The sequence below is a fragment of the Oncorhynchus nerka genome, linkage group LG23, assembly GCF_034236695.1.
Source record: "Oncorhynchus nerka isolate Pitt River linkage group LG23, Oner_Uvic_2.0, whole genome shotgun sequence".
NCBI classification, from domain to species: Eukaryota; Metazoa; Chordata; class Actinopteri; order Salmoniformes; family Salmonidae; genus Oncorhynchus; species Oncorhynchus nerka.
Genome location: NC_088418.1, coordinates 37,335,177 through 37,362,795, shown reverse-complemented (window position 1 = coordinate 37,362,795; position 27,619 = coordinate 37,335,177). Strand labels below are relative to the sequence as shown.

The 27,619-nt window shown below is 43.4% G+C and overlaps 1 protein-coding gene across 1 annotated transcript in view; it reads right to left on the bottom strand.

The window, feature by feature from the left end:
* Positions 1 to 9,871: 9,871 nt before the first annotated feature.
* Positions 9,872 to 27,619, bottom strand: part of LOC115106782 (sodium/potassium-transporting ATPase subunit beta-3-like) — a 30,890-nt gene continuing 13,142 nt past the window's right edge. Inside the window, exons 2-7 of the mRNA XM_029629861.2 lie at positions 19,714 to 19,842; positions 14,297 to 14,395; positions 13,566 to 13,753; positions 12,702 to 12,752; positions 10,932 to 11,018; positions 9,872 to 10,665 (exon numbers count right to left, since the gene is read on the bottom strand). Coding sequence (XP_029485721.1) covers positions 10,498 to 10,665; positions 10,932 to 11,018; positions 12,702 to 12,752; positions 13,566 to 13,753; positions 14,297 to 14,395; positions 19,714 to 19,842 — 722 coding nt within the window. The 3' untranslated portion in view covers positions 9,872 to 10,497. The remainder of the gene's footprint in view (positions 10,666 to 10,931; positions 11,019 to 12,701; positions 12,753 to 13,565; positions 13,754 to 14,296; positions 14,396 to 19,713; positions 19,843 to 27,619) is intronic.

Here is a 27,619-nt window from a genome sequence, read left to right as displayed (position 1 = left end):
TCATCTCCTGCTGCACATCCACGATCCTGGCCAGGCTAACATTGGATGGAGGGATGTTCCCATCCACGCCACAGCGGCACTCAGGACATTGCAGTTGGCCCTTGGGGTCCATGGTCATAGAACGCACACAGCACCGGCAGTAGGAGTAGCCGCACTGTAACATCAGAGGCTCGGCGAAGACATCCAGACACACGGGACACCTCAGCTGGTACTCCAGGGAAAGAAGGCTCTCTCTACCGTCCATCGGTACCAATAAAGAACAGAAAGAAGGCAAGAAACTCTGTCACCTGTTACATCTCAAATTATCTTCAACCTATTAAGTTTCAATGAATTGAACATGGACCGACCCTTCACAGTAGGCTCTCCTTGAGATTAGAGAAACTGTCCTCAGCCTCTCAAGCGTCTACCGTACTGGGAGATAAGAGTTGATATTATCCTGCTCTGGTGCCAGTGAGGTCAACCATGTGAACACACAGATGCCTCTACACTCGCACACACACAAACAGACAGAAACGTACACAGAGACACATGAAAACGTACACATGCACATACATGCACACCCAGACTTGCACGCATGCACACATGCACTCACACACACAGAGTTATGGGTCACTTTGAGGCCCTGTTTCTCACAGCTCCCCCTGCTGCTAAGTGTAGACCACTTCACTTTAAGCAGCTGATTGCCCTCCACTGGCTTCCAGTTGAAGCTCGCATCCGCTACAAGACCATGGTGCTTGCCTACGGAGCTGTGAGGGGAACGGCACCTCAGTACCTCCAGGCTCTGATCAGGCCCTACACCCAAACAAGGGCACTGCGTTCATCCACCTCTGGCCTGCTCGCCTCCCTACCACTGAGGAAGTACAGTTCCCGCTCAGCCCAGTCAAAACTGTTCGCTGCTCTGGCCCCCCAATGGTGGAACAAACTCCCTCACGACGCCAGGACAGCGGAGTCAATCACCACCTTCCGGAGACACCTGAAACCCCACCTCTTTAAGGAATACCTAGGATAGGATAAAGTAATCCCTCTCACCCCCCTTAAAAGATTTAGATGCACTACTGTTCCACTGGATGTCATAAGGTGAATGCACCAATTTGTAAGTCGCTCTGGATAAGAGCGTCTGCTAAATGACTTAAATGTAAATGTAATTGCCCAGAGACATGGCCACTCTGAAGTCAAACACACTAAACATAATGCCTGGAATAAGGGAGAGGCATTAAAGTAATTTAGGGCTCGATTCAATCTGTATCGCTGAAGTTCAGAGCTATAACACCATTTAAATGTAAAGGTAATTTCCGATTGAGCCGCCATATGCAGCGTTTCCCTTGAATGCAGTCTCTGCTAACTCAGAAACATTGCTTTTAAATGTCTATTGCGCTGAAGCGCAGCTCTTCGGCTCTACGGATTGAATGGAGCCCTTAGATATTATAGGAAGAAATGAACTGAAATGATGTCAAAGGAACTCATGTTAAAAAGGAACCAAATTAACTCTGGTTAATTTAACATAAAATGTGAATGATAATACTAAAGATAATCTGGTCTTGGCTTTTAGACTGCTCTTTGGGGTGATCCCAACCCGAGGAAGTCCTCAGATAATTATCCTTATCAAAGCCCAGCTATTCTTGGAAATAGAGACCAATCAAAAGTATTCCAATGAGAGACAATTGAAAAACTTACACTGAACAAAAATAAAAACAATTTCAAAGATTTTACAGTTCAAATACAGTAAGGAAATCAGTAAATTGAAATAAATTCATTAGGACCTAATCTATGGATTTCACACGACTGGGAATAAAGATATGCATCTGTTGGTAACAGTAAAAAGGGGCATGGATCAGAAAACCAGTCAGTATCTGGTGTGACCATAATTTGCCTCATGAGGCGCTGCACATCTCCTTCACATAGAGTTGATCAGGCTGTTGGTTGTGGCCTGTGGAATGTTGTCCCACTCTTCTTCAATGGCTGTGCGAAGTTGCTAGATATTGGCGAGAACTGGAACACGCAGTCGTACACGTCAATTCAGAGCATCCCAAATATGCTCAATTATCGGCATGTCTGGTGAGTATGCATGCCATGGAAGAACTGGGACATTTTCAGCTTCCAGGAATTGTGTGCAGATCCTTGCGACTGTGCATTATCATGCTGAAACATGAGGTAATGGCGGCGGATGAATGGCACGACCTTGAGCCTCAGGATCTCGTCATGGTATCTCAAATTGCAATCAATAAAATGCAATTGTGTTCATTTTCCGTAGATTATACTTGCCCATACCATAACCCCACCACCGCCATAGGGCACTCTGTTCACGCAGATGAGCTTCCCTGAGACGGTTTCTGACAGTTTGTGCAGAAATTCTTCGATTGTGCAAACTCAGTTTCATCAGCTTTCTGGGTGGCTGGTCTCAAACAATCCCGCAGGTGAAGAAGCAGGATGTGAAGGTCCTAGGCTGGCTTGGCTACACGTTGTACCTCTCTAAAACAATATTGAAGGGAGCTTATGGTATAAAAATACAAATCTGGCAACAACTTTGGTGGACATTCCTGAAGTCAGCATGCCAATTGCGCACTCCCTCAAAACTTTAGACATCTGTGGCATTGTGTTGTGTGACAAAACTGCACATTTTAGAGTGGCCTTTTATTTTCCCCAGTACAAGGTGCACCTGTGTGATAATCATGCTGTATAATCAACGTATTGTATTGGCAAAGGAGAAATGCTCACTAACAGGGGTGTAAACAAATTTGTGCACAACATTTTAGAGAAATAAGCTTTTTGTGCATATGGAACATTTCTGGGATCTTTTATTTCAGCTCATGAAACATGGGACCAACACTTTAAATGTTGCTTTTATATTTTGTTCAGTATATATATAAACTGTACACAGTATATACCTGTTCCAGGTACATGGAGAGAGACAAAAACATTGGTAAAAGATCCCAGAACCCTAGTGTTCTTGCAGGCCCAGTCTCCAAGATCAAATCAAACTTTATTTGACACATGCTCAAAATACAGTGTAGACCTTACCATGAAATGCTTACTTACAAGCCCTTAACCAACAGTGCAGTTCAACAAGAGTTAAGAAAATATTTACCAATTTTTTTTTTTTTATAAAAAGTAACACAATAACGAGGCTATATACGGGGGTACAGGTACCGAGTCAGTGTGCAGGGGTACAGGTTAGTTGAGGGAATTTGTACATGTAGGTAGGGGTGAAGTGACTATGCGGTAGCAGAGAAAACAGTCTATGACTTGGGTGACTGGAGTCTTTGACAATTTATTGGCTTTCCTCTGACACAGCCTATTACAGTTGAATTCGGAAGTTTACATACACTTAGGTTGGAGTCATTAAAACTTGTTTTTCAACCACTCCACAAATGTCTTGCTAACAAACTATAGTTTAGGCAAGTCGGTTAGGACATCAAAGAGGCCTTGAAATACATCCACAGGTACACCTCCAATTGACTCAAATTATGTCAATTAGCCTATCAGAAGCTTCTAAAGCCATGACATCATTTTCTGGAATTTTCCAAGCTGTTTAAAGGCACAGTATGTAAACTTCTGACCCACTGGAATTGTGATACAGTGAATTATAAGTGAAATAATCTGTCTGTAAACCTTGTGTCATGCACAAGGTAGATGTCCTAACCGACTTGGCAAAACTAAAGTTTGATAATTAACAAGACATTTGTGGAGTGGTTGAAAAACTAGTTTTAATGATTCCAACCTAAGTGTATGTAAACTTCCGACTTCAACTATAGCTATGTAATGTCATGCCACTCCACAGTACAGACAACAGTTAGAATTCAGCCTACATGAGCGTTCCCCAACCGATAACCTTGCTCTTCCCAATTGCATAGGCTCAGGAGAATCCAACTCACCCGTCGTTCGTTGATAATTTACAAGGGGGCTCGGGTGGCTTTGGATCCTCTCGGGAAAACTGCCTTTCGTGAACTTCTGGATTTGAAGGTGAGCAAGCCATAGCGGGTGAACGAGTGTGCCCGAGGCGACCTCCTCTCACTCCTGCGTTCCCTTAAGCGTCCATCAATTTTAATGGTTAGGGTGATGAGGGAGTCGAGATCCACCAGCAATTCCCGAGCAGATAGCTCATATTTTACCACCTCAGATAATCCGTGAAGAAAGGTATCCAAGACAGACTTCCCAACAGCCCCCTTCCCAACATTAGCGTAATAATATACGCTATCTTCGATCGGTCTGAAGGGAACGAAGATGGCTGTAGCTCAAAAATAAGCAAGCACTGAGAAAGAAAGTACCTACAGATACCAGGATCTTCAGAATATCGCTCCGGAGGAGGTAAGCGGGGTTCTCGGGAACCGGGGTAGGCTAATACAAACTCACCACTAAAAGGAAAAAATGTACCAGGAGGTTGGGGTCTCTCAGGGATGGCAGACAGCCTATGGGTTAACTCCTTAATAAGCTCCATAGTAGCCTTAAACCCTTGGTCGTGGCATTCTGTCAGAGAGCGAAGCCCTTCCAGAAGGTCCTGTAACAGCTCATCATGTCTCCCAATGGTGGCTCCCTGCAGGGAGACAGCGTGGCGAAGCTGGTCCAAGTCTGCTGGGTCTGTCATGGCCAGTTCGTACTATCGTGACACAAGGTGAGACCCAGATGCAGACACAGGAGGCAGATGGTTGGAGTCTATAATGTTTAATAATCCAAAAAGGAGTAGGCAAGAGAATGGTCATGGACAGGCAAAAGGTCAAAACCAGCTCAGAGTCCAGGAGGTACAGAGTGGCAGACAGGCTCTAGGTCAAGGCAGGCAGAATGGTCAGGCAGACGGGTACAGAGTCCAGAAACAGGCAAGGGCCAAAACCAGGAGGACTAGAAAAAGGAGAATGGGAAAAAACCATTGGTTGACTTGGAACATACAAGACGAACTGGCAGAGATACAGGAAACACAGGGATAAATACAGTGGGGAAAACAAGCAACACCTGGAGGGGGTGGAGACAATAACAAGGACAGGTGAAACAGATCAGGGTGTGACAGTGTCATCGGGGTTAGGAGAGGGTTTGGCTGGCCGGGATGTCCTTGGTTTCTCTCCCTCTAAAAACATAAATAAATATTATTTTGGCCTTTATTCAGATTGCTATCGCTCACTTTTATTTTTTTGAAAACAAAATAATCTCAAAAATATTGTTATATATAGCCTACCCACTGTGGTCAACTATTTCAGCACCGAATCGTGCTGCTCTGAGACAAGAATGGATAAATGAAAATGTTCAATTATATTCCATGACATTCTTAAGATATACAGTTGAAGTCAGAAGTTTACATACACTTAGGTTGGAGTCATAAAAACTCGTTTTTCAACCACTCCACAAATGTCTTGTTAACAAGCTATACTTTTGGCAAGTCGGTTAGGATGTCGACTTTATGCATGACACAAGTCATTTTCCAACAATTGTTTACAGACATATTATTTCACTTATAATTCCCTGTATCACAATTCCAGTGGGTCAGAAGGTTACATACACTAAGTTGACTGTGTCTTTAAACAGCATGGAAAATTCCAGAAAATTATGTCATGGCTTTAGAAGCTTCTGATAGGCTAATTGACATAATTTGAGTCAATTGGAGGTGTACCTGTGGATGTATTTCAAGGCCTACCTTCTGGCTCAGTGCCTCTTTGCTTGACATCATGGGAAAATCAAAAGAAATCAGCCAAGACCTCAAAAATGAAAATGTAGACCTCCACAAGTCTGGTTTAACCTTGGGAGAAATTTCCAAACTCCTGAAGGTGCCACGTCCGTCTGTATAAACAATAGCATGCAAGTATAAACACCATGGTACCACGCAGTCGTCATATCGCTCAGGAAGGAGACATGTTCTGTCTCCTAGAGATGAATGTGCTTTGGTGCGAAAAGTGGGAATCAATCCCAGAACAACAGCAAAGGACCTTGTGAAGATGCTGGAGGAAACAGGTACAAAAGTATCTTTATCCACAGTTAAACGAGTCCAACAGCAACATAACCTGAAAGGCGGCTCAGCAAGGAAGAAGCCACTGCTCCAAAACCACCATAGAAAAGCCAGACTATGTTTTGCAACTTCACATGGGGACAAAGATCGTACTTTTTGGAGAAATGTCCTCTGGTCTGATGAAACAAAAATATAACTGTTTGGCCATAATGACCATCGTTATGTTTGGTGGAAAAAGGGGGGGGGGCTTGCAAGCTGAAGAACACCAACCCAACCGTGAGGCACTTGGGTGCCAGCATCATGTTGTGGGGGTGCTTTGCTGCAGGAGGGACTGGTGCACTTCACAAAATAGATGACATCATGAGGAAAGAAAATTATGTGGATATTTTGAAGCAACAACTCAAGACATCAGTCAGGAAGTTAAAGCTTGGTAGCAAATGGGACTTCCAAATGGACAATGACCCCAAGCGTACTTCCAAAGTTGTGGCAAAATGGCTTAACAACCAGTTAAGGATAGGCAGAATACTGCACCCTTTGGAGGAATTGCGTGCCCATAGTAAACTGAAAACAAATCTGTCCAAAATTGCTAATATATGCATATAATAATAATTATTGGATAGAAAACACTAAAGCTTCTAAAACCGTTTGAATTATGTCTGTAAGTATAGCAGAACTCACAGGGCAGGCAATCTCCCAAACTATTTTTGGGAGCCTCAAACTTGGGGCAACTTTGACGTCATCGCCCCCACCCTTCCCAACCAGCTATGGATCCGGAGACACTTTCTATGTCTTCCACTAGATGTCCTCATTCAGTACAGCGTAATTGTGCAAATCCCGCGTGTTTTGAGCCTTTGGTAGGCAAAAGACTTGAGTGTCGCGAGAAAATTCAAGGTTACGAGAGCGCGCTTTTTGGAGACACGTTCCTTTGTTCCAGATCGCCTGCCAAGAAGCACGTTCGTCCGAGAGATTAGATAATAGTTTTGTACGTTTAGAACATCCTAAAGCTTGATTCTGCACTTAGTTTGACCAGTTTAGTCGACATATAATATGTCATTTTGAAGTTTTGATGCGCAACTGTTCGTGACCAGAAGTAATTTTTGGTAGTATTTCAGCTGGAACTTGCAGCATATGCTAATACAAAGACACACGTATTGAAACCAAACGATGTTTTGGGTAAGTATGACTTCTTCCACTACATTATGATCGAAGACCATCAAAGGTAAGGGAATATTTATGTTGTAATTTTGTGTTTCTGTTGACTCCAACATAGCGGAGAAATATTGCTTATGTCTGAGCGCCGTCTCAGATTATTGAAAAATGAACGATTTCTGTAACGTTAAAAATAAATGTGACAAAGCGATTGCATTAAGAAGCAGTGTATCTTTCTAACTATATGTAGAACATGTATATTTAGTCAAAGTTTATGATGTGTATTGCTGTTATCTGGCGTTATCTGGCGGAGTTATATATAATTTCTCCGGACATTTTTTAGCATGTTCTGAACATGGCGTCAATGTAAACGGTGATTTATGGATATAAATAGCATATTATTGAAAAAAACATAAATGTACTGTGTAACATGTCCTATTACTGTCATCTGATGAAGATTTTCAAAAGGTTAGTGAATTATTTTTCTTTTAATCCTGCGTTTGTGATTGCATCTTTTGTTCGACAAAATGGCTATATATTGGCTGTGTCTTTGGTGGTGGTTTGACATAAATATGTGCTATGTTTTCGCCGTAAAACATTTTAGAAATCTGACTCGCTGGGTAGATGAACAAGGTGTTTATCTTTCATTTGAGCTATTGGACTTGTTAATGTGTGGAGGTTAAATATTTCTAAGAATATTTTTGCATTCTGTGCGCCATCTTTTGAGTTGAGCGTGGGGGGGAGGGTGCCCATGGGGAACCTGGTAGCGTGAACAAGTTAAGGACAACAAAGTCAAGATATTGGAGTGACCATCACAAAGCCCTGACCTCAATCCTATAGAAAATTTGTGGGCAGAACTGAAAAAGCATGTACGAAGAAAAAAGGCCTACAAACCTGACTCAGTTACACCAGCTCTGTCAGGAGGAATGGGCAAGAATTCACCCAATTTATTGTGGGAAGCTTTTGGAAGGCTACCTGAAACATTTGACCCAAGTTAAACAATTTAAAGGCAATGCTACCAAATACTAATTGAATGTATGTAAACTTTGGACCCACTGTGATGAAATAACAGGGCTCCGGGCAGCCGAGCGGAAATGGAGGAAAACTCGCCTCCCTGCGGACCTGGCATCCTTTCACTCCCTCCTCTCTACATTTTCCTCTTCTGTCTCTGCTGCTAAAGCCACTTTCTACCACTCTAAATTCCAAGCATCTGCCTCTAACCCTAGGAAGCTCTTTGCCACCTTCTCCTCCCTCCTGAATCCTCCTCCCCCTCCCCCTCCTCCCTCTCTGCAGATGACTTCGTCAACCATTTTGAAAAGAAGGTCGACGACATCCGATCCTCGTTTGCTAAGTCAAACGACACCGCTGGTTCTGCTCACACTGCCCTACCCTGTGCTCTGACCTCTTTCTCCCCTCTCTCTCCAGATGAAATCTCGCGTCTTGTGACGGCCGGCCGCCCAACAACCTGCCCGCTTGACCCTATTCCCTCCTCTCTTCTCCAGACCATTTCCGGAGACCTTCTCCCTTACCTCACCTCGCTCATCAACTCATCCCTGACCGCTGGCTACGTCCCTTCTGTCTTACATTTACATTTACATTTAAGTCATTTAGCAGACGCTCTTATCCAGAGCGACTTACAAATTGGTGCATTCACCTTATGACCTCCAGTGGAACAGTAGTGCATCTAAATCTTTTCAGGGGGAGGGGGGGTGAGAAGGATTACTTTATCCTATCCTAGGTATTCCTTAAAGAGGTGGGGTTTCAGGTGTCTCCGGAAGGTGGTGATTGACTCCGCTGTCCTGGCGTCGTGAGGGAGTTTGTTCCACCATTGGGGGGCCAGAGCAGCGAACAGTTTTGACTGGGCTGAGCGGGAACTGTACTTCCTCAGTGGTAGGGAGGCGAGCAGGCCAGAGGTGGATGAACGCAGTGCCCTTGTTTGGGTGTAGGGCCTGATCAGAGCCTGGAGGTACTGAGGTGCCGTTCCCCTCACAGCTCCGTAGGCAAGCACCATGGTCTTGTAGCGGATGCGAGCTTCAACTGGAAGCCAGTGGAGGGAGCGGAGGAGCGGGGTGACGTGAGAGAACTTGGGAAGGTTGAACACCAGACGGGCTGCGGCGTTCTGGATGAGTTGTAGGGGTTTAATGGCACAGGCAGGGAGCCCAGCCAACAGCGAGTTGCAGTAATCCAGACGGGAGATGACAAGTGCCTGGATTAGGACCTGCGCCGCTTCCTGTGTGAGGCAGGGTCGTACTCTGCGGATGTTGTATTGGGATATGTACGTACTGTCACTGTGGAGACAACGTCGTCGATGCACTTGTTGATGAAGCCGATGATTGAGGTTTTATACTCCTTAATGCCATTGGATGAATCCCGGAACATATTCCAGTCTGTGCTAGCAAAGCAGTCCTGTAGCGTAGCATCCAGGTCATCTGACCATTTCCGTATAGAGTGAGTCACTGGTACTTCCTGATTTAGTTTTTGCTTGTAAGCAGGAATCAGGATATGGTCATGTTTTAATGGGTCAATAGACCTTCATCAGGGTTATTTCCATAGGACCACCATGTGAGGGCAGCAGGTCAACACAATACTACAGAGCATTCAACTCTACATTCAAATCCTGGGCTCAGATTTAAAGTTGCATTGTTGACCAGGGCTGACATCTGCAGCGTGTACCGTGTGTGATCTCTGCGAATGTCAGGGCAATTGCCATTAAAAGGCGTATTGCCAGAAGTGCAGTACACTTGTCCTTTAATTTATCCCAGCCATGGCACTAAAAGTAAATGGACACGCATATCTTTAAAATCATCTTTATTTAAGATTTGTTCTCATACCGACCATAAGGCATCTGTACAAAGCACAGTTCCCATAGGGGTGTAAAAATCTCTTCCCTTAGATGTTGGACAGGTAGGTTGAATTATAAGCAGATATATTTTGGGGCATTTTTCATTCTTCATGTATTCTCTTAATCAATAATCTTAAATTACAGCTATTCATCTATTTCTTAGTTTGATCTCTTACAGCGTTCAGACATAGTGAGCTAAAGAAAAACAGTGTTTATAGCCATCAAGTATGTACATACAGAAACAACACATCACACATAGCAGACTGCACAGCACTACGGGAGAAATACCACAACTCAATGCTCCAAATACAGCTATATACAGGTCCCTACTATGGCACGTTGTTGCTACATTACCACTAACTTTAATGGAGGTGGGGGTGAGAGGTGTGTATTTGTGTGTGTTTCAGGGGGGGTTCATTTTGTTAGTTTATAAGGAGCACAGAACCCTGCTACCGTAGCTTCCCCTGATCCACCGGATGGAGGGAGGGAAGTGGATGGAGGAAGAGGTGGAGGTGGGTGAGGGCATTGATTATACTCAAAGGCGGCATTGTGCAACGCTGGTGGTTTTCCTGGACCACTACTCGACCACTTTGACCCTGAACGTGACGCGCCCAAGGAACTTGTCACGGTCGTCACTGTTCCGCAGGTCGGAGCCCTCAATCTTACACTCCACGGTCAGCTCATTGTTGTAGTCCTCCTTGGTCAGCAGAAGCTTGACCGCGACCAGTGGCTGAACGTAGGTTGACTGGCAAACACACAGGGAGAGATGGAGATAAACCACTGTTCATTCATATATGCACGGATGTGCGCACATCCACACACATAACAGTCATTGTCATGACAATACACTGGCATTAATGTAGTCTTAGTTCACTCCCATACATTTCCTAGCATTCTCTTCTCGCCAGACTGCCTTGACAATGGTAACATTAACTACTTGTAATTAAGTTAAATGATTCTATTCATGAACAGTTTCCTTCTCAATATAAATATGTAGCGTAATGTACTTACATGTAAATTTTTCCCGTAATAAGGGAAGTACATCTTATCGAACCGCCCCTCGGATGGGAAGTACTGCATCTGCAGGGGGCTTTCTCTCTGTGGGAGGAAGAGGAGGATGAAGAGGAAGGAGGGGGTGAAGAAGAGGAGGAGGAGGAGGAGGAAGAGGTTTGAGATCACAGAACTATACATATGAATGCCCTTGGAACAAATGACTCTCAGAACAATAATCTGACTAACTCTGTAAACAACGAGATACAACAACCCTGTAGTGGACAAACAGACACACACACACACACTGTAGCTTTACACATGTGCACATGGCATGGACCACACGACATAGTGTAAACCACCACACACTCTCACAGTACACAACAGTTACCACACATGCGCATAATATAGCTACCATCCACTCATACATACCCGTACAAACACGCACACGCACACACATACAATCTGCCACCAGATGGTTCTCTATGGTTATCAGAATGGTCTACGGTGGAGAGGAGAAATTCAAATGAATTTAGAGAGAACGAGAGGAGGACAGATGGGAGTTAAAACACCAGTGAAGTATTTAAAAGAGCCTTTTCGTTTGCTGAAAAGCAGAGTACAGCATCAGTGTTTCTCTGTTCACCTTTAAACATTTGCAAACAGATCACAAAGTTCAGAGTTGACAGTCTTGGTGAGGGAGAGATGAAACCCAGATCACGCGCGCTGAGAGTGAGAAGTTGTTAGAATGTCAGAGCCAGGGCCTCCCGAGTGGCGCAGTGGTCTAAGGCACTGCATCACAGTGCTAGCTGTGCCACTAGAGATCCTGGTTCGAGTTTAGGCTCTGTCTGGCCCAGCATCGTCCTGGTTAGGGGAGGGTTTGGCCAGCAGGGATGTCCTTGTCCCATCGCGCTCTAGCGACTCCTGTGGCGGGCCCGTGCGCATACACGCTGACATGGTCGCCAGCTGTATGGTGTTTCCTCCAACACATTGGTGTGGCTGGCTTCCGGGTTAAGTGGGCATTGTGTCAAGAAGCAGCGTGGCTTGGTTGGGTCGTGTTTTGAAGTACGCACGGCTCTCAACCTTCGTCTCTCCTGAGTCCGTACGGGAGTTGCAGCGGTGAGACAAGACCGTAACTACCAAATGCATACCACGAAATTGTGGAGAAAAAGGGGTAAAAGTCATGTCAGAGCCAGACAAAAACCAGGGAAACATTGTTAATGGGAGCCATGGTGTAGCGGAGCAGGGTTCTAAAATCAATGGAAATAACCTTTTCAGCTTACCATCCAGATATATACACCAACTGCAGTTATATACAGTCAGTGACAATAATTAATAAAAATATCAATGCTTTAATATAGACTATTCTTCAGTCTATATAGTACTGTATATAGGAGTTAGAGTAGAAAGCTCAACAATATGAACGCCATGAATGCTGTTTAAAGCAGCAGAGGTCAAAGCGCCAAATCACAGAGTTGGACAGAAGCAGCACAGAAAGGTAATGGAGAAAGGCTAGGGCTAGGACCATGGGAAAACATAGGGGGCTATGACCCAATTTCTTACCCACCAGTGAACTGCTGGCCCTACAGGCAGCGTGGAGAGAAATCAAATACAGACACGTGTGTGAAAACACAGACTGAAACATACATGTGCATATCTACATAATGCACACACACACACACGCACACACACACAAAATACAAAAAAACATAGACACCTAACCTGTCTCTAAAAGTCCTAGCACACAAAGACACAACCTGGAACACACACACAATTAACTGTTTGTTTGCTAACCTTAGCTGTGCAGTTAATGTAGGGGTCCCCGCGCGGTTTCAGTCCAATGATCTGCAGGAGTGAGAAGAATACATTAAAATACTATTATAGCAACCTTTCTTTACATGTGTTCCATACCCGTTCCATACCCATTCCACAAGCTTGTTTACATGTAAAAATGATCGAGACACCAGATTTCAGAATGGTCTCAGAAATGGAAGCACTGATTTGAGATATGTTAAGAAGTAGCTCAGTTAGTGACACAATGAGGTCTTTTGATATGAGCTGGCCAAGTCTGTAGATGGGGCACATGTGTGTTGCCTGCTTACTGAAGGGCCAGGGATTTTGACTGTCATAAACATAGCGTTCTCAGAGATGCCTAAGAATCTTCTTAATTGCCCCTGACTGGATTTATGAAGTTGGATTGAACTGAATACCAATCAGGCTACACAGAGGCCAATCAATTCCCTCTGACCTCAATCCCTGCAAACAGAGATGCTGACACAGGATGCCCTGTCGTCAGAGGATATTCCAAACAGTGATTAAAAAACAAGTGCAATGGAAAGGACAGAGAATATGCACTTTTCAATATGAATTTGAACAAACTCTACGTCTGCATGAAGACAGAGAGGATACACTGAAAAGCTGTAGTTCAAAGGCAATGGATCGAAGACAGGGAGGTACTCGTGTAGGGGAGGTAGTTCAGTGAACCACGCTTGTGTGATAAGTGACCTTGCCTGAGACCTGAAGACTTGTGTTACCTCCCAGAGCTAATAGCTTTAAGGCTTAAGCTCCAGTCTATAGGCTTTAGCTCAGTGGGCTAACGTTGCCCAATGCATTTTCAGAAGAGCAGAACCGACGACAACCTCCAGTCGGGGCACTCACCCTGTTCATCTTGACCAGGACGCAGGGTTTCCCCTCGGTGTAGCCAAAGGTGGTGTCAGACAGGCCGGAGCACTGCCGGAGCAGACTGCGCTTGAACTGACACACCTTCTTCTCCTCCTGATCATCCTGCTCATAGTACTCTCCCACCATACACAGCTCGTTCCTCTCCTGCACAGTGTCGTTGTATTCTGAGGGGTCCCAACATAGGGCACAGACTCAAGTTCCACTGTATTTGACAGCCTGCTATTTACCTGGTACAGACAGTTTTCACCTAAATATTACATGTCAACATTGTAGCTAATAATTATTTCACAGTAACGTATTCATTACTTGTTTGTTTGTTTGGGATACATATTACATAATCAGTGGAGGCTGCTGAGTGTAGGACGGCTCATAACAATGGCTGGAATGGAGCGAATGGAATGGCATCAAGCCAAGTGTTATTCCACTCCAGGCATTACCACGAGCCCATCCTCCCCAATTGAGGGGCCACCAAACTCCTGTGGCATATGCATATTCCAGTGCATCTGCCAAGGATTACAGTGCACTTTCAAGTCAGGTAGAATACTCCTTAGTCATGTATACAAAGTGGACTCAACTGTAACTACTCAAACTCAAATTTCCTTTACCATGGTGGCCCAACACTAATACTGTATTTGTCCATTGGAGTCAAATGTACACATTCTTTAGAAAAAAATGAATGGGTCTGAAAGTGGGATTCTATCACTCACGCTGAAGGAAGTTCTCCAGATGCTGGACATACTGGCCGTACTGCTTAGTGTCGGTGCGGTTGAAGACGATGTCCAAGGACCGGGGCCTGATCACCAAACCTGAGGACAGGTAGGGGGAAACATGTCACGTCAACTGTCTGCACCTACTAATGTTATGGAGATGGTCCAGTGAACCTCGCTCACATAACGAGTATCCTTGCATGAGACCTGAAGATTTGTGTTAGATCCCCGAGGGAATGCCTGGGCTTTAGCTCAGCAGGCTAACTCAATTCTGGTGGCATGCAAATGACCCCAATTCCAGCTTGTCACATTAATGAATGCTATTCATATAGCAAATGAGAGATATATACATTTTTATCAAAATCTTATACTTACAATAAGCCACATGTATTGCTTATGCTGCCTGACATTGTTCGAAGGGGTTGCGGGGAGAGTTGTTAAAAAAAAAGAAAGTTTAATTAGCTAAGTTTTCAAAACCGCCAATGATATTAACACTCGCCAGGTGAAAACCTTCTGGCAAAGAGGGTCAGCAGGTGACTGACGTCAAGACAGGGCTTGCACTACTTTATGACCTGAGGCCTTTGGGTCCTGGTCAAAAGTATTGCACTATGTAGGGAATAGGGTGCCATTTGGGACTCAGTCAGGCCGTCTGCAAACGGCGAGGCAGAGGAGGCCATATTATCAGGACACTGTGATACTATACTATAACTGCATTCTACACATTTTTTGCCAAACCCCAAAAAGAAGCTAGTCAGAAGATTTGCATTTTAGCTGCAACTCTGCAGGTTCTGCTACACAGCCTTATAAACTTATACAAGAGCAGGAAGAGTTATACAAGAACAGGAAGAGTTATAAGACAGAATCCCATTCGAGAGGTTTGGCTGCGAATGGGAGAGGGCATATAAATGGCTCAACTGGTAGAACATGGTGCTTGCAACGGCAATATTGATTCCTGCTGGGGCCACCCTTACAAAAATGCATGACTGTGAGTCTCTTTGGAGAAAAGCATCTGCTAAATGGAATATATTATTATTATTATAATATACAGTATTAGGACTTGTAGGCCTAAAGGAGGGGAGTTAGTTTCATGATGGCCTCTCTGTCAGAGCCATGGAGTTGGAGAGAGGCTGTGGGGAACAGATGGGTGCTATACTGGTAGACCAGCGGGAGGATACCTGCACAGCCTGGGAGACAGACTCTCTAACTCCTACACACATGCACACACACAACTCTGCTCCATAATTCACAGGATCATATTTCTAACTCTTCTATTTTTTTTGTTACACTGGCACAGTATTTTAATTTTTAATTTCTAAAATGCCAACAGTCAACTGATCTGTTAATTCGCTGATTGCTTGCGTGTTTTGGCAGCGGCAGTCAGCTCCTCTGAAAAATAAATGAATGACGCTGGGCTCCTAACCAATTGTGCCATTGTGTGTGTTTTTTGCGTTATTTGTAACTTATTTTGTACTGCCACCGTCTCTTATGACAAAAAAGAGCTTCTGGATATCAGAACAGCAATTACTCACCTCGTAATGGACAAAGATTTTTCTTTAACAAGTCAGATGAGAAGGATTTATTTCAGACACCCGACAAGGCCCAAATCCCCGTCATTCGCATGAGAAAGAGACGTAGATGCCGGGGACATAGGTCGGGGTGCCTTGTAAGGATCCGACGGCGAGTGGGTAATCTGCCTCTACCATCAGTCCTATTAGCCAATGTATGCAGGGAAACTTTATTGCATGGAAACTTAAATCGGTTTTATATCATTTCGACCAGCATGTTAAATATGAAACCAGAGGAAGAAAAAAAACATGACACCAACTTTACTCCACATAGAGACACGTACAAAGCTCTCCCTCGCCCTCCATTTGGCAAATCTGACCATAATTATATCCTCCTGATTCCTGCTTACAAGCAAAAACTAAAGCAGGAAGCACCAGCGACTCTGGTGCTATAAAAAAGTGGTCAGATGAAGCAGATGCTAAGCTACAGGACTATTTTGCTAGCACAGACTGGAATATGTTCTGGGATTCTTCTGATGGCATTGTGGGGTACACCACATCAGTCACGGGCTTCATCAATAAGTGCATCAATGACATCGTCCCCACAGTGACCCCAAACAGAAGTCATGGATTACAGGCAACATCCGCACTGAGCTAAAGGGTAGAGCTGCTGCTTATAAGAAATCCCGCTATTCCCTCCGATGAACCATCAAACAGGCAAAGCGTCAATACAGGACTAAGATTGAATCTTACTGCATCGGCTCCAACGCTCGATGGATGTGGCAGGGCTTGCAAACTATTACATGCTACAACGAGAGTTGTCAGTGACAATAGCCTACCAGACGAGATAAATTACATCTATGCTCGCGTCGAGGCAAGCAACACTGAAACATGCATGAGAGCATCAGCTGTTCTGGACAACTGTGATCATGCTCTCCATGTGAGTAAGACCTCCATGTGAGTAAGATCACGCTGATGTGAGTAAGACCTTTAACCTCATAGTACGCCTCATCCCGCATGCGGTATCGTTACTACAGCCTCAAGCTCATTACCATAACGCAACATTAGCGATTTCTAAAAATCGCAAATGAAATGAAATAAATATGCCTGCTCTCAAGCCTATCCTTTTCTTAACAATCCTGTCGTCTCAGATTTTCAAAATATGCTTTTGAACCAGAGAAAATCAATAATTTGTGTAAGAGTGGTGATAGCTAGCTTAGCATTTAGCGTTAGCATTTAGCACGCAACATATTCACAAAAACCAGCCAAGGAATCAAATAAAGTAATTTACCTTTGAATAACTTCAGATGTTTCAATGAGGAGACTCTCAGTTACATAGCAGATGTCCAGTTTTTCCTGAAAGATTCTTGTGTAGGACACATCGTTCCGTTTTGTTACTATGCATTTGGCTACCGAAACTAACCGAAAATTCAGTCACCTACACGTCAAACTTTTTTCCGAAATAACTCCATAATATCGACTGAAACATGGAAAACGTTGTTTGAATCAATCCTGAAGGTGTTTTGTCATATATCTCTCCATTGAAATGGCAGTCCTAGAAGCATGCTTTCTTCTCTGATTCGGATGGAAAAATACTGGGAGCTGACTTTTGTGCACCAATTGCCACGCAGACACCGTGCGGGACACTTGGCAATTGTAGTCTCTTATGGTCAATCTTCCAATGATATGCCTACAAATACGTCACAATGCTGCAGACACCTTGGGGAAACATGAGAAAGTGTCCGTTCATTCCTGTCGCATTCACAGCCATATAAGGCGATCATGGAAAACGTAGCCTCAGAAATCCTGTTCATTTCCTGGTCGGTCAAACATCTTGGTTTTGCCTGAAGCATTTGTTCTAAGGCACTCACAGTGAAAATCTTTGCAGTTCTGGAAACGTAAGAGTGTCTTCTTTCCAAAACTATCAATTCCAAGCATAGTCGAGCATCTTTTCGTGACAAAATATTGCGCTTAAAACGGGCTGTCTTTTTATCCAAAAATGAAATAATGCCCCTATAGGACTAACAGGTTAAACAGGTCAACATTCACAAGGCCGCAGGACAAGATGGATTACCAGGACGTGTACTCTGAGCATGCGCTGACCAACTGGCAAGTGTCTTCACTGACATTTTCAACCTGTCCCTGGCTGAGTCTGTAATACCAACGTAATACCCTAGACCCACTCCAAATTGCATACCGCCCCAACAGATCCACAGATGATGCATTCTCTATTGCACTCTACACTGCCCTTTCCCACCTAGACAAAAGGAACACCTATGTGAGAATGCTATTCATTGACTGCGTCAACGTTCAACACCATAGTGCCCTCAAAGCTAATCACTAAGCTAAGGATCCTGGGACTAAACACCTCCCTCATCAACTCGATACAACACACCTGCCATGCTGATCCTCAACTCTGTGGCCCGTCAGGGGTGCGTGCTCAGTCCCCTCCTGTACTCCCTGTTCACCCATGACTGCATTGCCAGACACGACTCCAACACCATCATTAAGTTTGCCGACGACACAGCAGTGGTAGGCCTGATCACCGACAATGATGAGACAGCATATAGGGAGGAGGTCAGAGACCTGGCCATGTGGTGCCAGGATAACAACCTCTCCCTCAACGTGATCAAGACAAAGGAGATGATTGTGGACTACAGGAAAAGGAGGACCGAGCATGCCCCCATTCTCATCGACGGGCTGCAGTGGAGCAGGTTGAGAGCTTCAAGTTTCTTGGTGTCTACATCACCAACAAACTAACATGGTCCAGTCGTAAAGAGGGCACGACAAAGCCTATTCCCTCTCAGGAGACTGAAATGTTTTGGCATTGGTCCTCAGATCCTCAAAAAGTTATACAGCTGCACCATTGAGAGCATGGTTGCATCACTGCCTGGTATTTAAACTGCTCTGCCACCAACCACAAGGCACTACAGAGGGTACATCACTGGAGCCAAGCTTGCTAACATCCAGGACCTATATACAAGGTGGTGTCAGAGGAAGGCACAAAAAATTGTCAAAGACTCCAGCCACCTTAGTCATAGACTGTTCTCTCTGCTACTGCATGGCAAGCGGTACCGGAGCGCCAAGTCTAGGTCCAAAATGCTACTTAACTGATTCTACCCCCAAGCCATAAGACTCCAGAACAGCTAATCAAACAGCTACCCAGACTATTTGCATTGTCCAACCCTCTCTTTTACGCTGCTGCTACCCTCTGTCATTTATCTATGCATGGGCACTTTAACTCTACCCACACGTCCATATTACCTCAATTACCTTGACTATCCTGTGCCCCCGCACATAGACTCTGTACTGGTATCCTTGTATATAGGCTCGCTACTATTATTTTACTGCTGCGCCATAATTATTTGTTATTTTTATTATATCTTTTACTCATCTATTTTTTACTTAACACTTACTTTTCTTAAAACTGCATTGTTGGTTAAGTACTTGTAAGTATTTCACTGTAAGGTCTACACCTGTTGTATTTGGTGCATGTGACAAATACAATTTGATTTGATTTGTCAAGCCAGTCAGGGCTTCAGTGGGACATGACAGCAGAGTCCGAGACGCTGTGCATGCCAGGCGCAAGCAGAGACAGCTCTGGTGTTAGTGAGTGAGCATGCTCCCATTCTGCAGGAGCCTTGTCTATGTGTCAACAGCAGTCCAGATGCAGCAAGAACAGAAAGCGACGCAGTCCGTGAGAGACAATGACATGTTTGAGAAAGAGTGGACATATTCATATTTTACGTGTGTGAAGAGAGAGAGCGAAAGAAAGGAAGATTGAGAGAGAGAGAAAGAAAGAAAAAGAGCGCGAGAGAGAGAGAGAGAGAGAGTGAGTGAATGGTTGAATTTCAATATGAGCACTATTCTGTTTAGGATGAGTGTCTGTTTTTCTGCTGCGTAATAAGTCACCTGGACTGGCCACTCGGTCGCGGTACGTAGGAATGTTGTCGTCCAGTGTCTGTAGCATGACCCACATGGTGAGCGTGAACATCCCTGCCAGGAACCCATAGAAGACCAGGTAGAAAAGCAATATCAGGGCTGAGGAAAGAGAGAGAGAGAAAGAGAGAATAATTACTCTCTGTTAATCACACAATCTTGGCTCAACAGATCAAAATTATTCTTCCCATCAGTGTAAGTCATATGACTTGATTTTTTGTCCCCATAAATCTTTTGCAAATTCGACAGTGTGTGTTTACATGTTTTACTAGACTTGTGAGTACCAGAAGTCCTAACAATAAGAGTAAACCAACAAAAATACAAAGTGAGGACACGTTTCCAGTCCTCACTTGTCAAAAGGATATTTTAGGCTTAGAGGTTTAGGGTTATGGTTAGAATTAGGGTTAGGTTTAACATTTTACTACAGTGGGCTAAATCACAGTGTTTCTTGGTAGTCTTTAATAAATCTTCTTTGAAACAAAAGTATACACCTCACACACATGGTTATGGGCTTAAAACAAAGAAGAAGACACCTGTACCATGTCAGATATAGAGATTAAATGTATTACATTTTGAGTTCGCCTCCAAATATTACACTTTATATACACATCACAGAAGACTGAAATATAACAGAACCATTTGACATAGAAACACCAGACTTTCGGCAGGTTTTTGTAAATAATTATGAAAAATATTGATAACACACCACCCATGAGGCCACTAGAGGGCGATTTGGTCATTTGACTGCAGGAAAGGGTAACTACGGTTAGGGGTTAAGGTTAGGGTAAGGATTCGGTTTAGGGTTCGGATTTTGAATGGGAATCAATTGTTCGACCCCAAAATGTCCTCACAAGTATAATAAGACATAGCTGTGTGTGTGTGCATGTGTGTTTATATAGAGAGCAAGAGAGACAGAGAGAGACAGAGAGAGAAAAACATATTTACTGTTTGTGACAAAGCACCTCACCACTTTCAATCTGATTGTAAATCAATAAATTTTCCTATGAATCTCTGTCAAATGTCCATTTTGGCCATATCAAACTAGGGGCTCTACTCAATCCGTATTGCGGAAGTTCAACATTACAGCATGATTGAAAGAGACTGCATTCACCGTATACGTCGGCTCAATCGGAAATCACCTTTACATTTCTATTGCACAATCTTTAACGCTTCAGTGATACAGATTGAATAGAGCCCTAAGCCCTACTGTTGCTACTCTCTCCACAGACACTCTCCAGACTGAAATAGACTAAATAACTACTGAGCCAATCTGAGCCAAAATGTCCTGCACAAGCCTGGTTAAGCATCCACCATAGTTCCTGGAACCATGCTGGAGAGGACAATGTGAAAGAAAATATCAGGGCCAGCACAGTACGGAGAGACAGAGAGAGAGAGCTTGACCACTGTGACTGACCCCAATTTAAAAACAATCCTTGACTATGTACAGATTCAGTGAGCAGAGCCTTGCTATTTAGAGAGGTCGCCATAGCCCGGCTTCTCTTGAGAGCCAAGTCTGCCTATGTGCCCACTGCCCACAAAATAATGTGGAAACTGAGCTACGCTTCCTAACCTCCTGCCAAATGTATGACCACATTAGGGACATATGTTTCCCACAGACCAAATCAAACATTGATAAACTCCCATATCTGTTAGGTGAAATTTCACAGTGTGCCATCACATCAGCCAAATTTGTGGCTTGTTGCCATGAGAAAAGGGCAACCAGTGGAGCACAGACAACACTGTAAATACAACCTATATTTATCTGTTCAGTTATTTTCCCTTTCATACTGCAACTATTTGCACATTGTTACAACTGCGTACATAGCCAATAATATAACATTTTAAATGTCTTTTAATGTTGACTTATTGTTTATTTTCCTTGTTTATTGTCAAAACCATGTGCTTTGGCAATGTAAACATATGTTTCCCATGCCAATAAAGCCCAGAGAGAGAGAGAGAGAGAGAGAGAGAGAGAGAGAGAGAGAGAGAGAGAGAGAGAGAGAGAGAGAGAGAGAGAGCTAAGGACGTGTGACATGAGAGTGACAGAAAAGATTTAAACCAGTGTTTCAGTCAACAAAGTACGTACATACACACACACAGGTCTGTACAGATCTGGGAGCAGGCTGGGATATCGTGTAGATGACAGGACGGTGATATTACATTTTAGTCATTTAGCAGGCGCTCTTACCCAGAGCGACTTAGTGCATTCATCTTAAAATAACTACGTGGGACTCCCACATATCACAGGCATAGTAAGTACACTTTTCTTCAATAAAGTAGCTATCAGCAAAGACAAGTGCAATTGTGTTGGTTCAGGATTTCAGGTGAGTATTTAAGATACTCTTTGAAGAGGTAGGCTTTCAGGTGCTTTCAGAAGATGGGAAGGGACTCTGCTGTCCTAGCTTCAGGGGGATTTCCCTGGTGTCTAATGGATGAAGAATAGAGAGCTTGCTTAGAGATACATTATATATAGACACTGTATATACCATATCTCTATGGTAGAGAGTCACTATTACACCATGCATGATATCTCTACAGAAACACCGGGGTTCAGGGAAGAGCCCACTCACAGCTATTTTTCCTAGCCACCATGCTTCAACATCTGCATTGCTTGCTGTGTGGCGTTTTAGGCTGGGTTTTCTGTATAGCATTTTGTGACATCTGCTGATGTAAAAAGGCTTTATAAATACATTTGATTGATTGATATTCCAGGGAAATAGAGTTACAAAGAAAGAAAGAGAGAGGGGAATACAAAGAAAGAGGAGAGAGAGAGATACAAAATGAAAGAAACAGGTGAAAATAGGGGGGTGAGAAAGGCACAAAATGGTTGAATGAGCTACAGAGAGATCTTCATAAGGATGTGCATCGATAAAGTGCTACACAGGACAGAGAGAGATGTAGCCTAGATAGACAAAAAAAACACATTTAAATACACATGACGAGATATCGCATAAAGAGAAGACAGGATGATGCAGGGAAAACAATATATGGATGGAGAGAAATGGTATGTGAGAGAAAAAAATAGAGCTAGAGAGAGCTTCAGTATAATAATAGATGCATTGCTTATTTCCTGAAGCCTCTGAGGTAAACTGTGCGTCTATAAATAGAGTGTGGGGGATGACAGATAAGTGATGGCACAGCACTGGCCTGAGGTAGAGAAGAGCTGGGTAGGAAGTGTCAGATTGATCAGAGCTACACACACACACACACACACACACACACACACACACACACACACACACACACACACACAATCCAATCCATCATCTATCACAGCATTAGTGCTAGACTGACAAAGGCATGCATGCACATCTTTAGATGGCAGGCTCATGTAAGATAAATGTAGAATCCACCCTGGTTAAATCAGATAGACCAGTCTTTTTTATCCATTCGACCACTTGTGAATCTATAACTGGAATTAGGATTGACACTCCAACACATCCTCTTGGAGCACAGTCGGGATGTAGCCAGTCTCACCACACCCCCAAAAAACAGCCAGCATTAGAAAGCCATTTCCATCGAACAATCATTGGTCATTAGGACTGAGAAACAGTACTGGGATGCTTTTATTATTTAAGTGCTTTTATCTCCTCAGAATAGCTGAGTGTGACATTTCAGGAAGCCTGGGCTATGTCCCAAATGGAACCCTATTTTTATATAGTGCACATTCTTTTTTTTTTATACCAGAGCCTGAACCCTGATCAAAAGTAGTGTACTATATATATATAGGGAATAGGGGGCATTTTGGGACGCAGCCCTGCTCTTTGGAGTCAGAGAGGGAGAGGCTGGGCTGCCGTGGCCTAGCGTCTCCTCTGCAGTTGTTAAAGCATCGATCCTGGGCTCGACTCAATCAATCATCAGCCTGCAGGACATTTCTTATACCAGATCCATTATTTTTAAATCAATGATGGGAAGTGAACAAGTGCACACTTTGGGAGAAAGGACTCCCTGGATTAAATAAAGGTTCAACAAAACCTTCCTTCACGTAATACCATGACCTCAAAGTATGCTCTCCACCTATTCCCTCTGTCCCTGTCTCAAAGTTCTCCAACTCCTCTCCACTCAGTTGTGTTGTGAAAATGTAGGGTGGTATACAGGAGATAGCCCTATTTGGTAAAAGACCAAGTCCATATTATGGCAGGAACAGCTCAAATAAGCAAAGAGAAATGACAGTCCATCATTACTTTAAGACATGAAGGTCAGTCAATCCAGAAAATGTAAAGAACTTTGAAAGTTTCTTCAAGTGTAATCGCAAAAACAATCAAGCACTATGATGAAACTGGTCATGAGGGCCACAGGAAAGGAAGACTGCTGCAGAGCTTAAGTTCATTAGAGTTACAAGCCTCAGACATTGCAGCACAGATAAATGCTTCAGAGTTCAAGTAACAGACACATCTCAACATCAACTGTTCAGCCTTCATGGTCGAATTGCTGCAAATAACACTACCGAAGGACACCAATAATAAGAAGAGACTTCCTTTGCTAAGAAACCCGAGCAATGGATATTAGACCAGTCAAAATCTGTCCTTTGGTCTGATGAGTCAAAATCTGCGATTTTTGGTTCCAACTGCCGTGTCTTTGTGAGTCGTAGAGAATGTGAACGGATGATCTCTGCATGTGTGGTTTCCACCGTGAAGCATGGAGGAGGAGGTGTGATGGTGCGCTGCTGGTGACACGGTCTGTGATTTATTTAGAATTCAATGCACACTTAACCAGCATTGCTACCACAGCCTTCTTCAGTGATACGCCATCCCATCTGGTTAGTACTTAGTGGGACTATCATTTGTTTTTCAACAGGACAATGACCCAACATACCTCCAGGCTGTGTAAGGGCTATTTGACCAAGAAGGAGAGTGATGGAGTGTTGCATCAAATGACCTGTCCTCCACAATCACCCGACCTTAACCCAATTTAGATGGTTTGGGATCAGTTGGACTGCAGAGTAAAGTAAATGCAGCCAACAAGTGCTCAGCATATGTGGGAACTCCCTCAAGACTGTTGGAAAAGCATTCCAGGTGAAGCTGGTTGAGAGAATGCCACGAGTGTGCAAAGCTGTCATCAAGGCAAAGGGTGGCTACTTTGATGAATATAAAATATATTTTGATTTGTTTTTCACTTTTTTGGTTACTACATGATTCCATATGTGTTATTTCATAGTTTTGAAGTCTTCAATATTATTTGACAATGGAGAAAAAAATAACAATAAAGAAAAACCCTTGAATGAGTAGGTGGTGTGTCCAAACATTTGACTGGTACTGTACTTTTTGTATTTCGCCAAAAACGGATTGAGCCTTTCGCTTCTCTATTAGGGGGTCATACATTGATGGACCACAGAGACTCCAGATGGGCTATCTGTAATTTGTGTGACATTTCATACATGTCAAAAGTTGAAATTAGTGCATTTTTTATGTGTTAATTCATCTTTGTCCGGGCCAATGGGTCCAGACCCTTCATCTCATCTTTTCAACTGCTCATGTTCTTTACTTGGTCAGCTGTAACTGAACCTTGTCAACCACATACTTTGTGTGGCTGTGACCCCCTTCAGTGATGTGCCTTGGGGGTTATTAATACTAAAGGGAGAGGGTCAGAGGGGCTGGGGACTAGGGGTGTGGTGGGTGTCCCAGGGAAAGTGAAGACTAGTGGTGTGTGTGTGTGTGTGTGTGTGTGTGTGTGTGTGTGTGTGTGTGTGTGTGTGGGTCAGGAGGAGTGAGGATCAGAGGAGTGTGTGTATGAGGACTACGGGTACGTTGTTTGAATGTATCCCTGGGGTAGTGGGGACCAGGGCTATGGAGGTGTACATTACAGAGCCCAAGGAATGCCAAGAACACGTGGTGGGCAATCAGACAGCTCTTTGGGAACGTTTTCTATCTTCTCTAAACTGACAGCATGAGACGACAGGCCTTGGCGCTGTCCTTACTTTTTCCATGCACCCATGTCAACATACACACGCACGTGGAGGAACACAAATATGCAATTACACATACCAGCCTGGTTCATGCATCATGGGCCTGGTATGAACATGGAAATAAATTAGCTGTGACTCAAACCAGCCATTTCCTTTTAACCATAAATCTAATCCCAGTCCAGGACAGAGTCACATTTGCCGACCACCACGGACGGACAAGCTCACTCTCTCAGCATGTCTCATTACACTACGATCAGAGCAGGCTGCAAACAATGATCAGTTAGGGGGAAATCAGATTTAACATTTTCATGCTATATTTATAATTATATAAAATATATGCAACACATTTTCCACTAAACCAATAAGTAGCGTTATGCATACCTACATACATATATCTCTCTAGTCACCCCCAAAACCAATTCTTTCTTTGGCCGCCTCTCCTTCCAGTTCTCTGCTGCCAATGACTGGAACGAACTACAAAAATCTCTTAAATTGGAAACACTTATCTCCCTCACTAGCTTTAAACACCAACTGTCAGAGCATCTTACAGATTACTGCACCTGTACATAGCCCACCTATAATTTAGCCCAAACAACTACCTCTTTCCTAACTGTATTTAATTTATTTATTTATTTTGCTCCTTTGCACCCCATTATTTTTATTTCTACTTTGCACATTCTTCCATTGCAATACTACCATTCCAGTGTTTTACTTGCTATATTGTATTTACTTTGCCACCATGGCCTTTTTTGCCTTTACCTCCCTTCTCACCTAATTTGCTCACATTGTATATAGACTTGTTTTTTTTTACTGTATTATTGACTGTATGTTTGTTTTACTCCATGTGTAACTCTGTGTCGTTGTATGTGTCGAACTGCTTTGCTTTATCTTGGCCAGGTCGCAATTGTAAATGAGAACTTGTTCTCAACTTGCTTACCTGGTTAAATAAAGGTGAAATAAATAAAATAAAAAAAATACAGATTTCTGACTTTGAGAGTTTATCATCATAGTTTGCGTTTTCAATACCACAATCATGTATGTCAATCTTGACAAACAGAAAATACATCTCTCCCTACTCAGTATCGAAGGCTTGGTCTAACAATCTCCTAATGCCATTAAACGTTTGAGTTTTGTAACAGATGTCTATTTCCATTAATCAAATGGCTGTTTGGATGCTGGAATTACATTGGAGTGGATGAACATGCACAGGTAGCCTAAAGCAGACTTTTGAAGTAGTCTAATCATAATAAAACATTGTGACAAGTTGTGTTTATGCCACACATTAAAAGGCAATCCATTTTAAAAGTTAAATGACAAATATTTAGGAACATAGGCCTATGTGACGACTTGGGAGAATGATGATGGGCAACAGACAGTGCATCAGTATCAGAAGTAAAAATACAGTCAGACTCATGCAACTGTGCCTTTCTATATTATGTTGAGTGGACACATAACTGATCCAAATGGAATGAAACGTTTAAGCCATTATTCAAATGATATTTTCGCTGCAGTTTACAGGCCAGAGTAGAATTGTACTCAATTGAAAACAATAATGCAATTATTCATTGGATTGTGCTGGGCGGCAGGTAGCCTAGTGGTTAGAGTGTTGGTTTAGGGCGTTGGGCTAGTAAACAAAAGGTTGCTGGATCGACTCCCCAAGATGACAAGGTAAAACTCTGTTGTTCTGCCCCTGAGCAAGGCAGTTAACCCACTGTTCTCTGGGTGCTGTGGATGTTGATTAAGGCAGCCCCCTGCACCTCTCTGATTGAGAGGGGTTGGGTTAAATGCGGAAGACACATTTCAGTTGAATGCATTCAATTGTACAACTGACTAGGTATCCCTCTTATAGGCTAGTCTACAGTATGTAGGACAATTGTAGTGTCCCTAAGCAAGATCAATAGGGGAGCTTTTTGGGCTGTGTGTTGTTTCATGTGCAATGACACAGCTGGACTATCAGCTACTGTACTCCTCTAT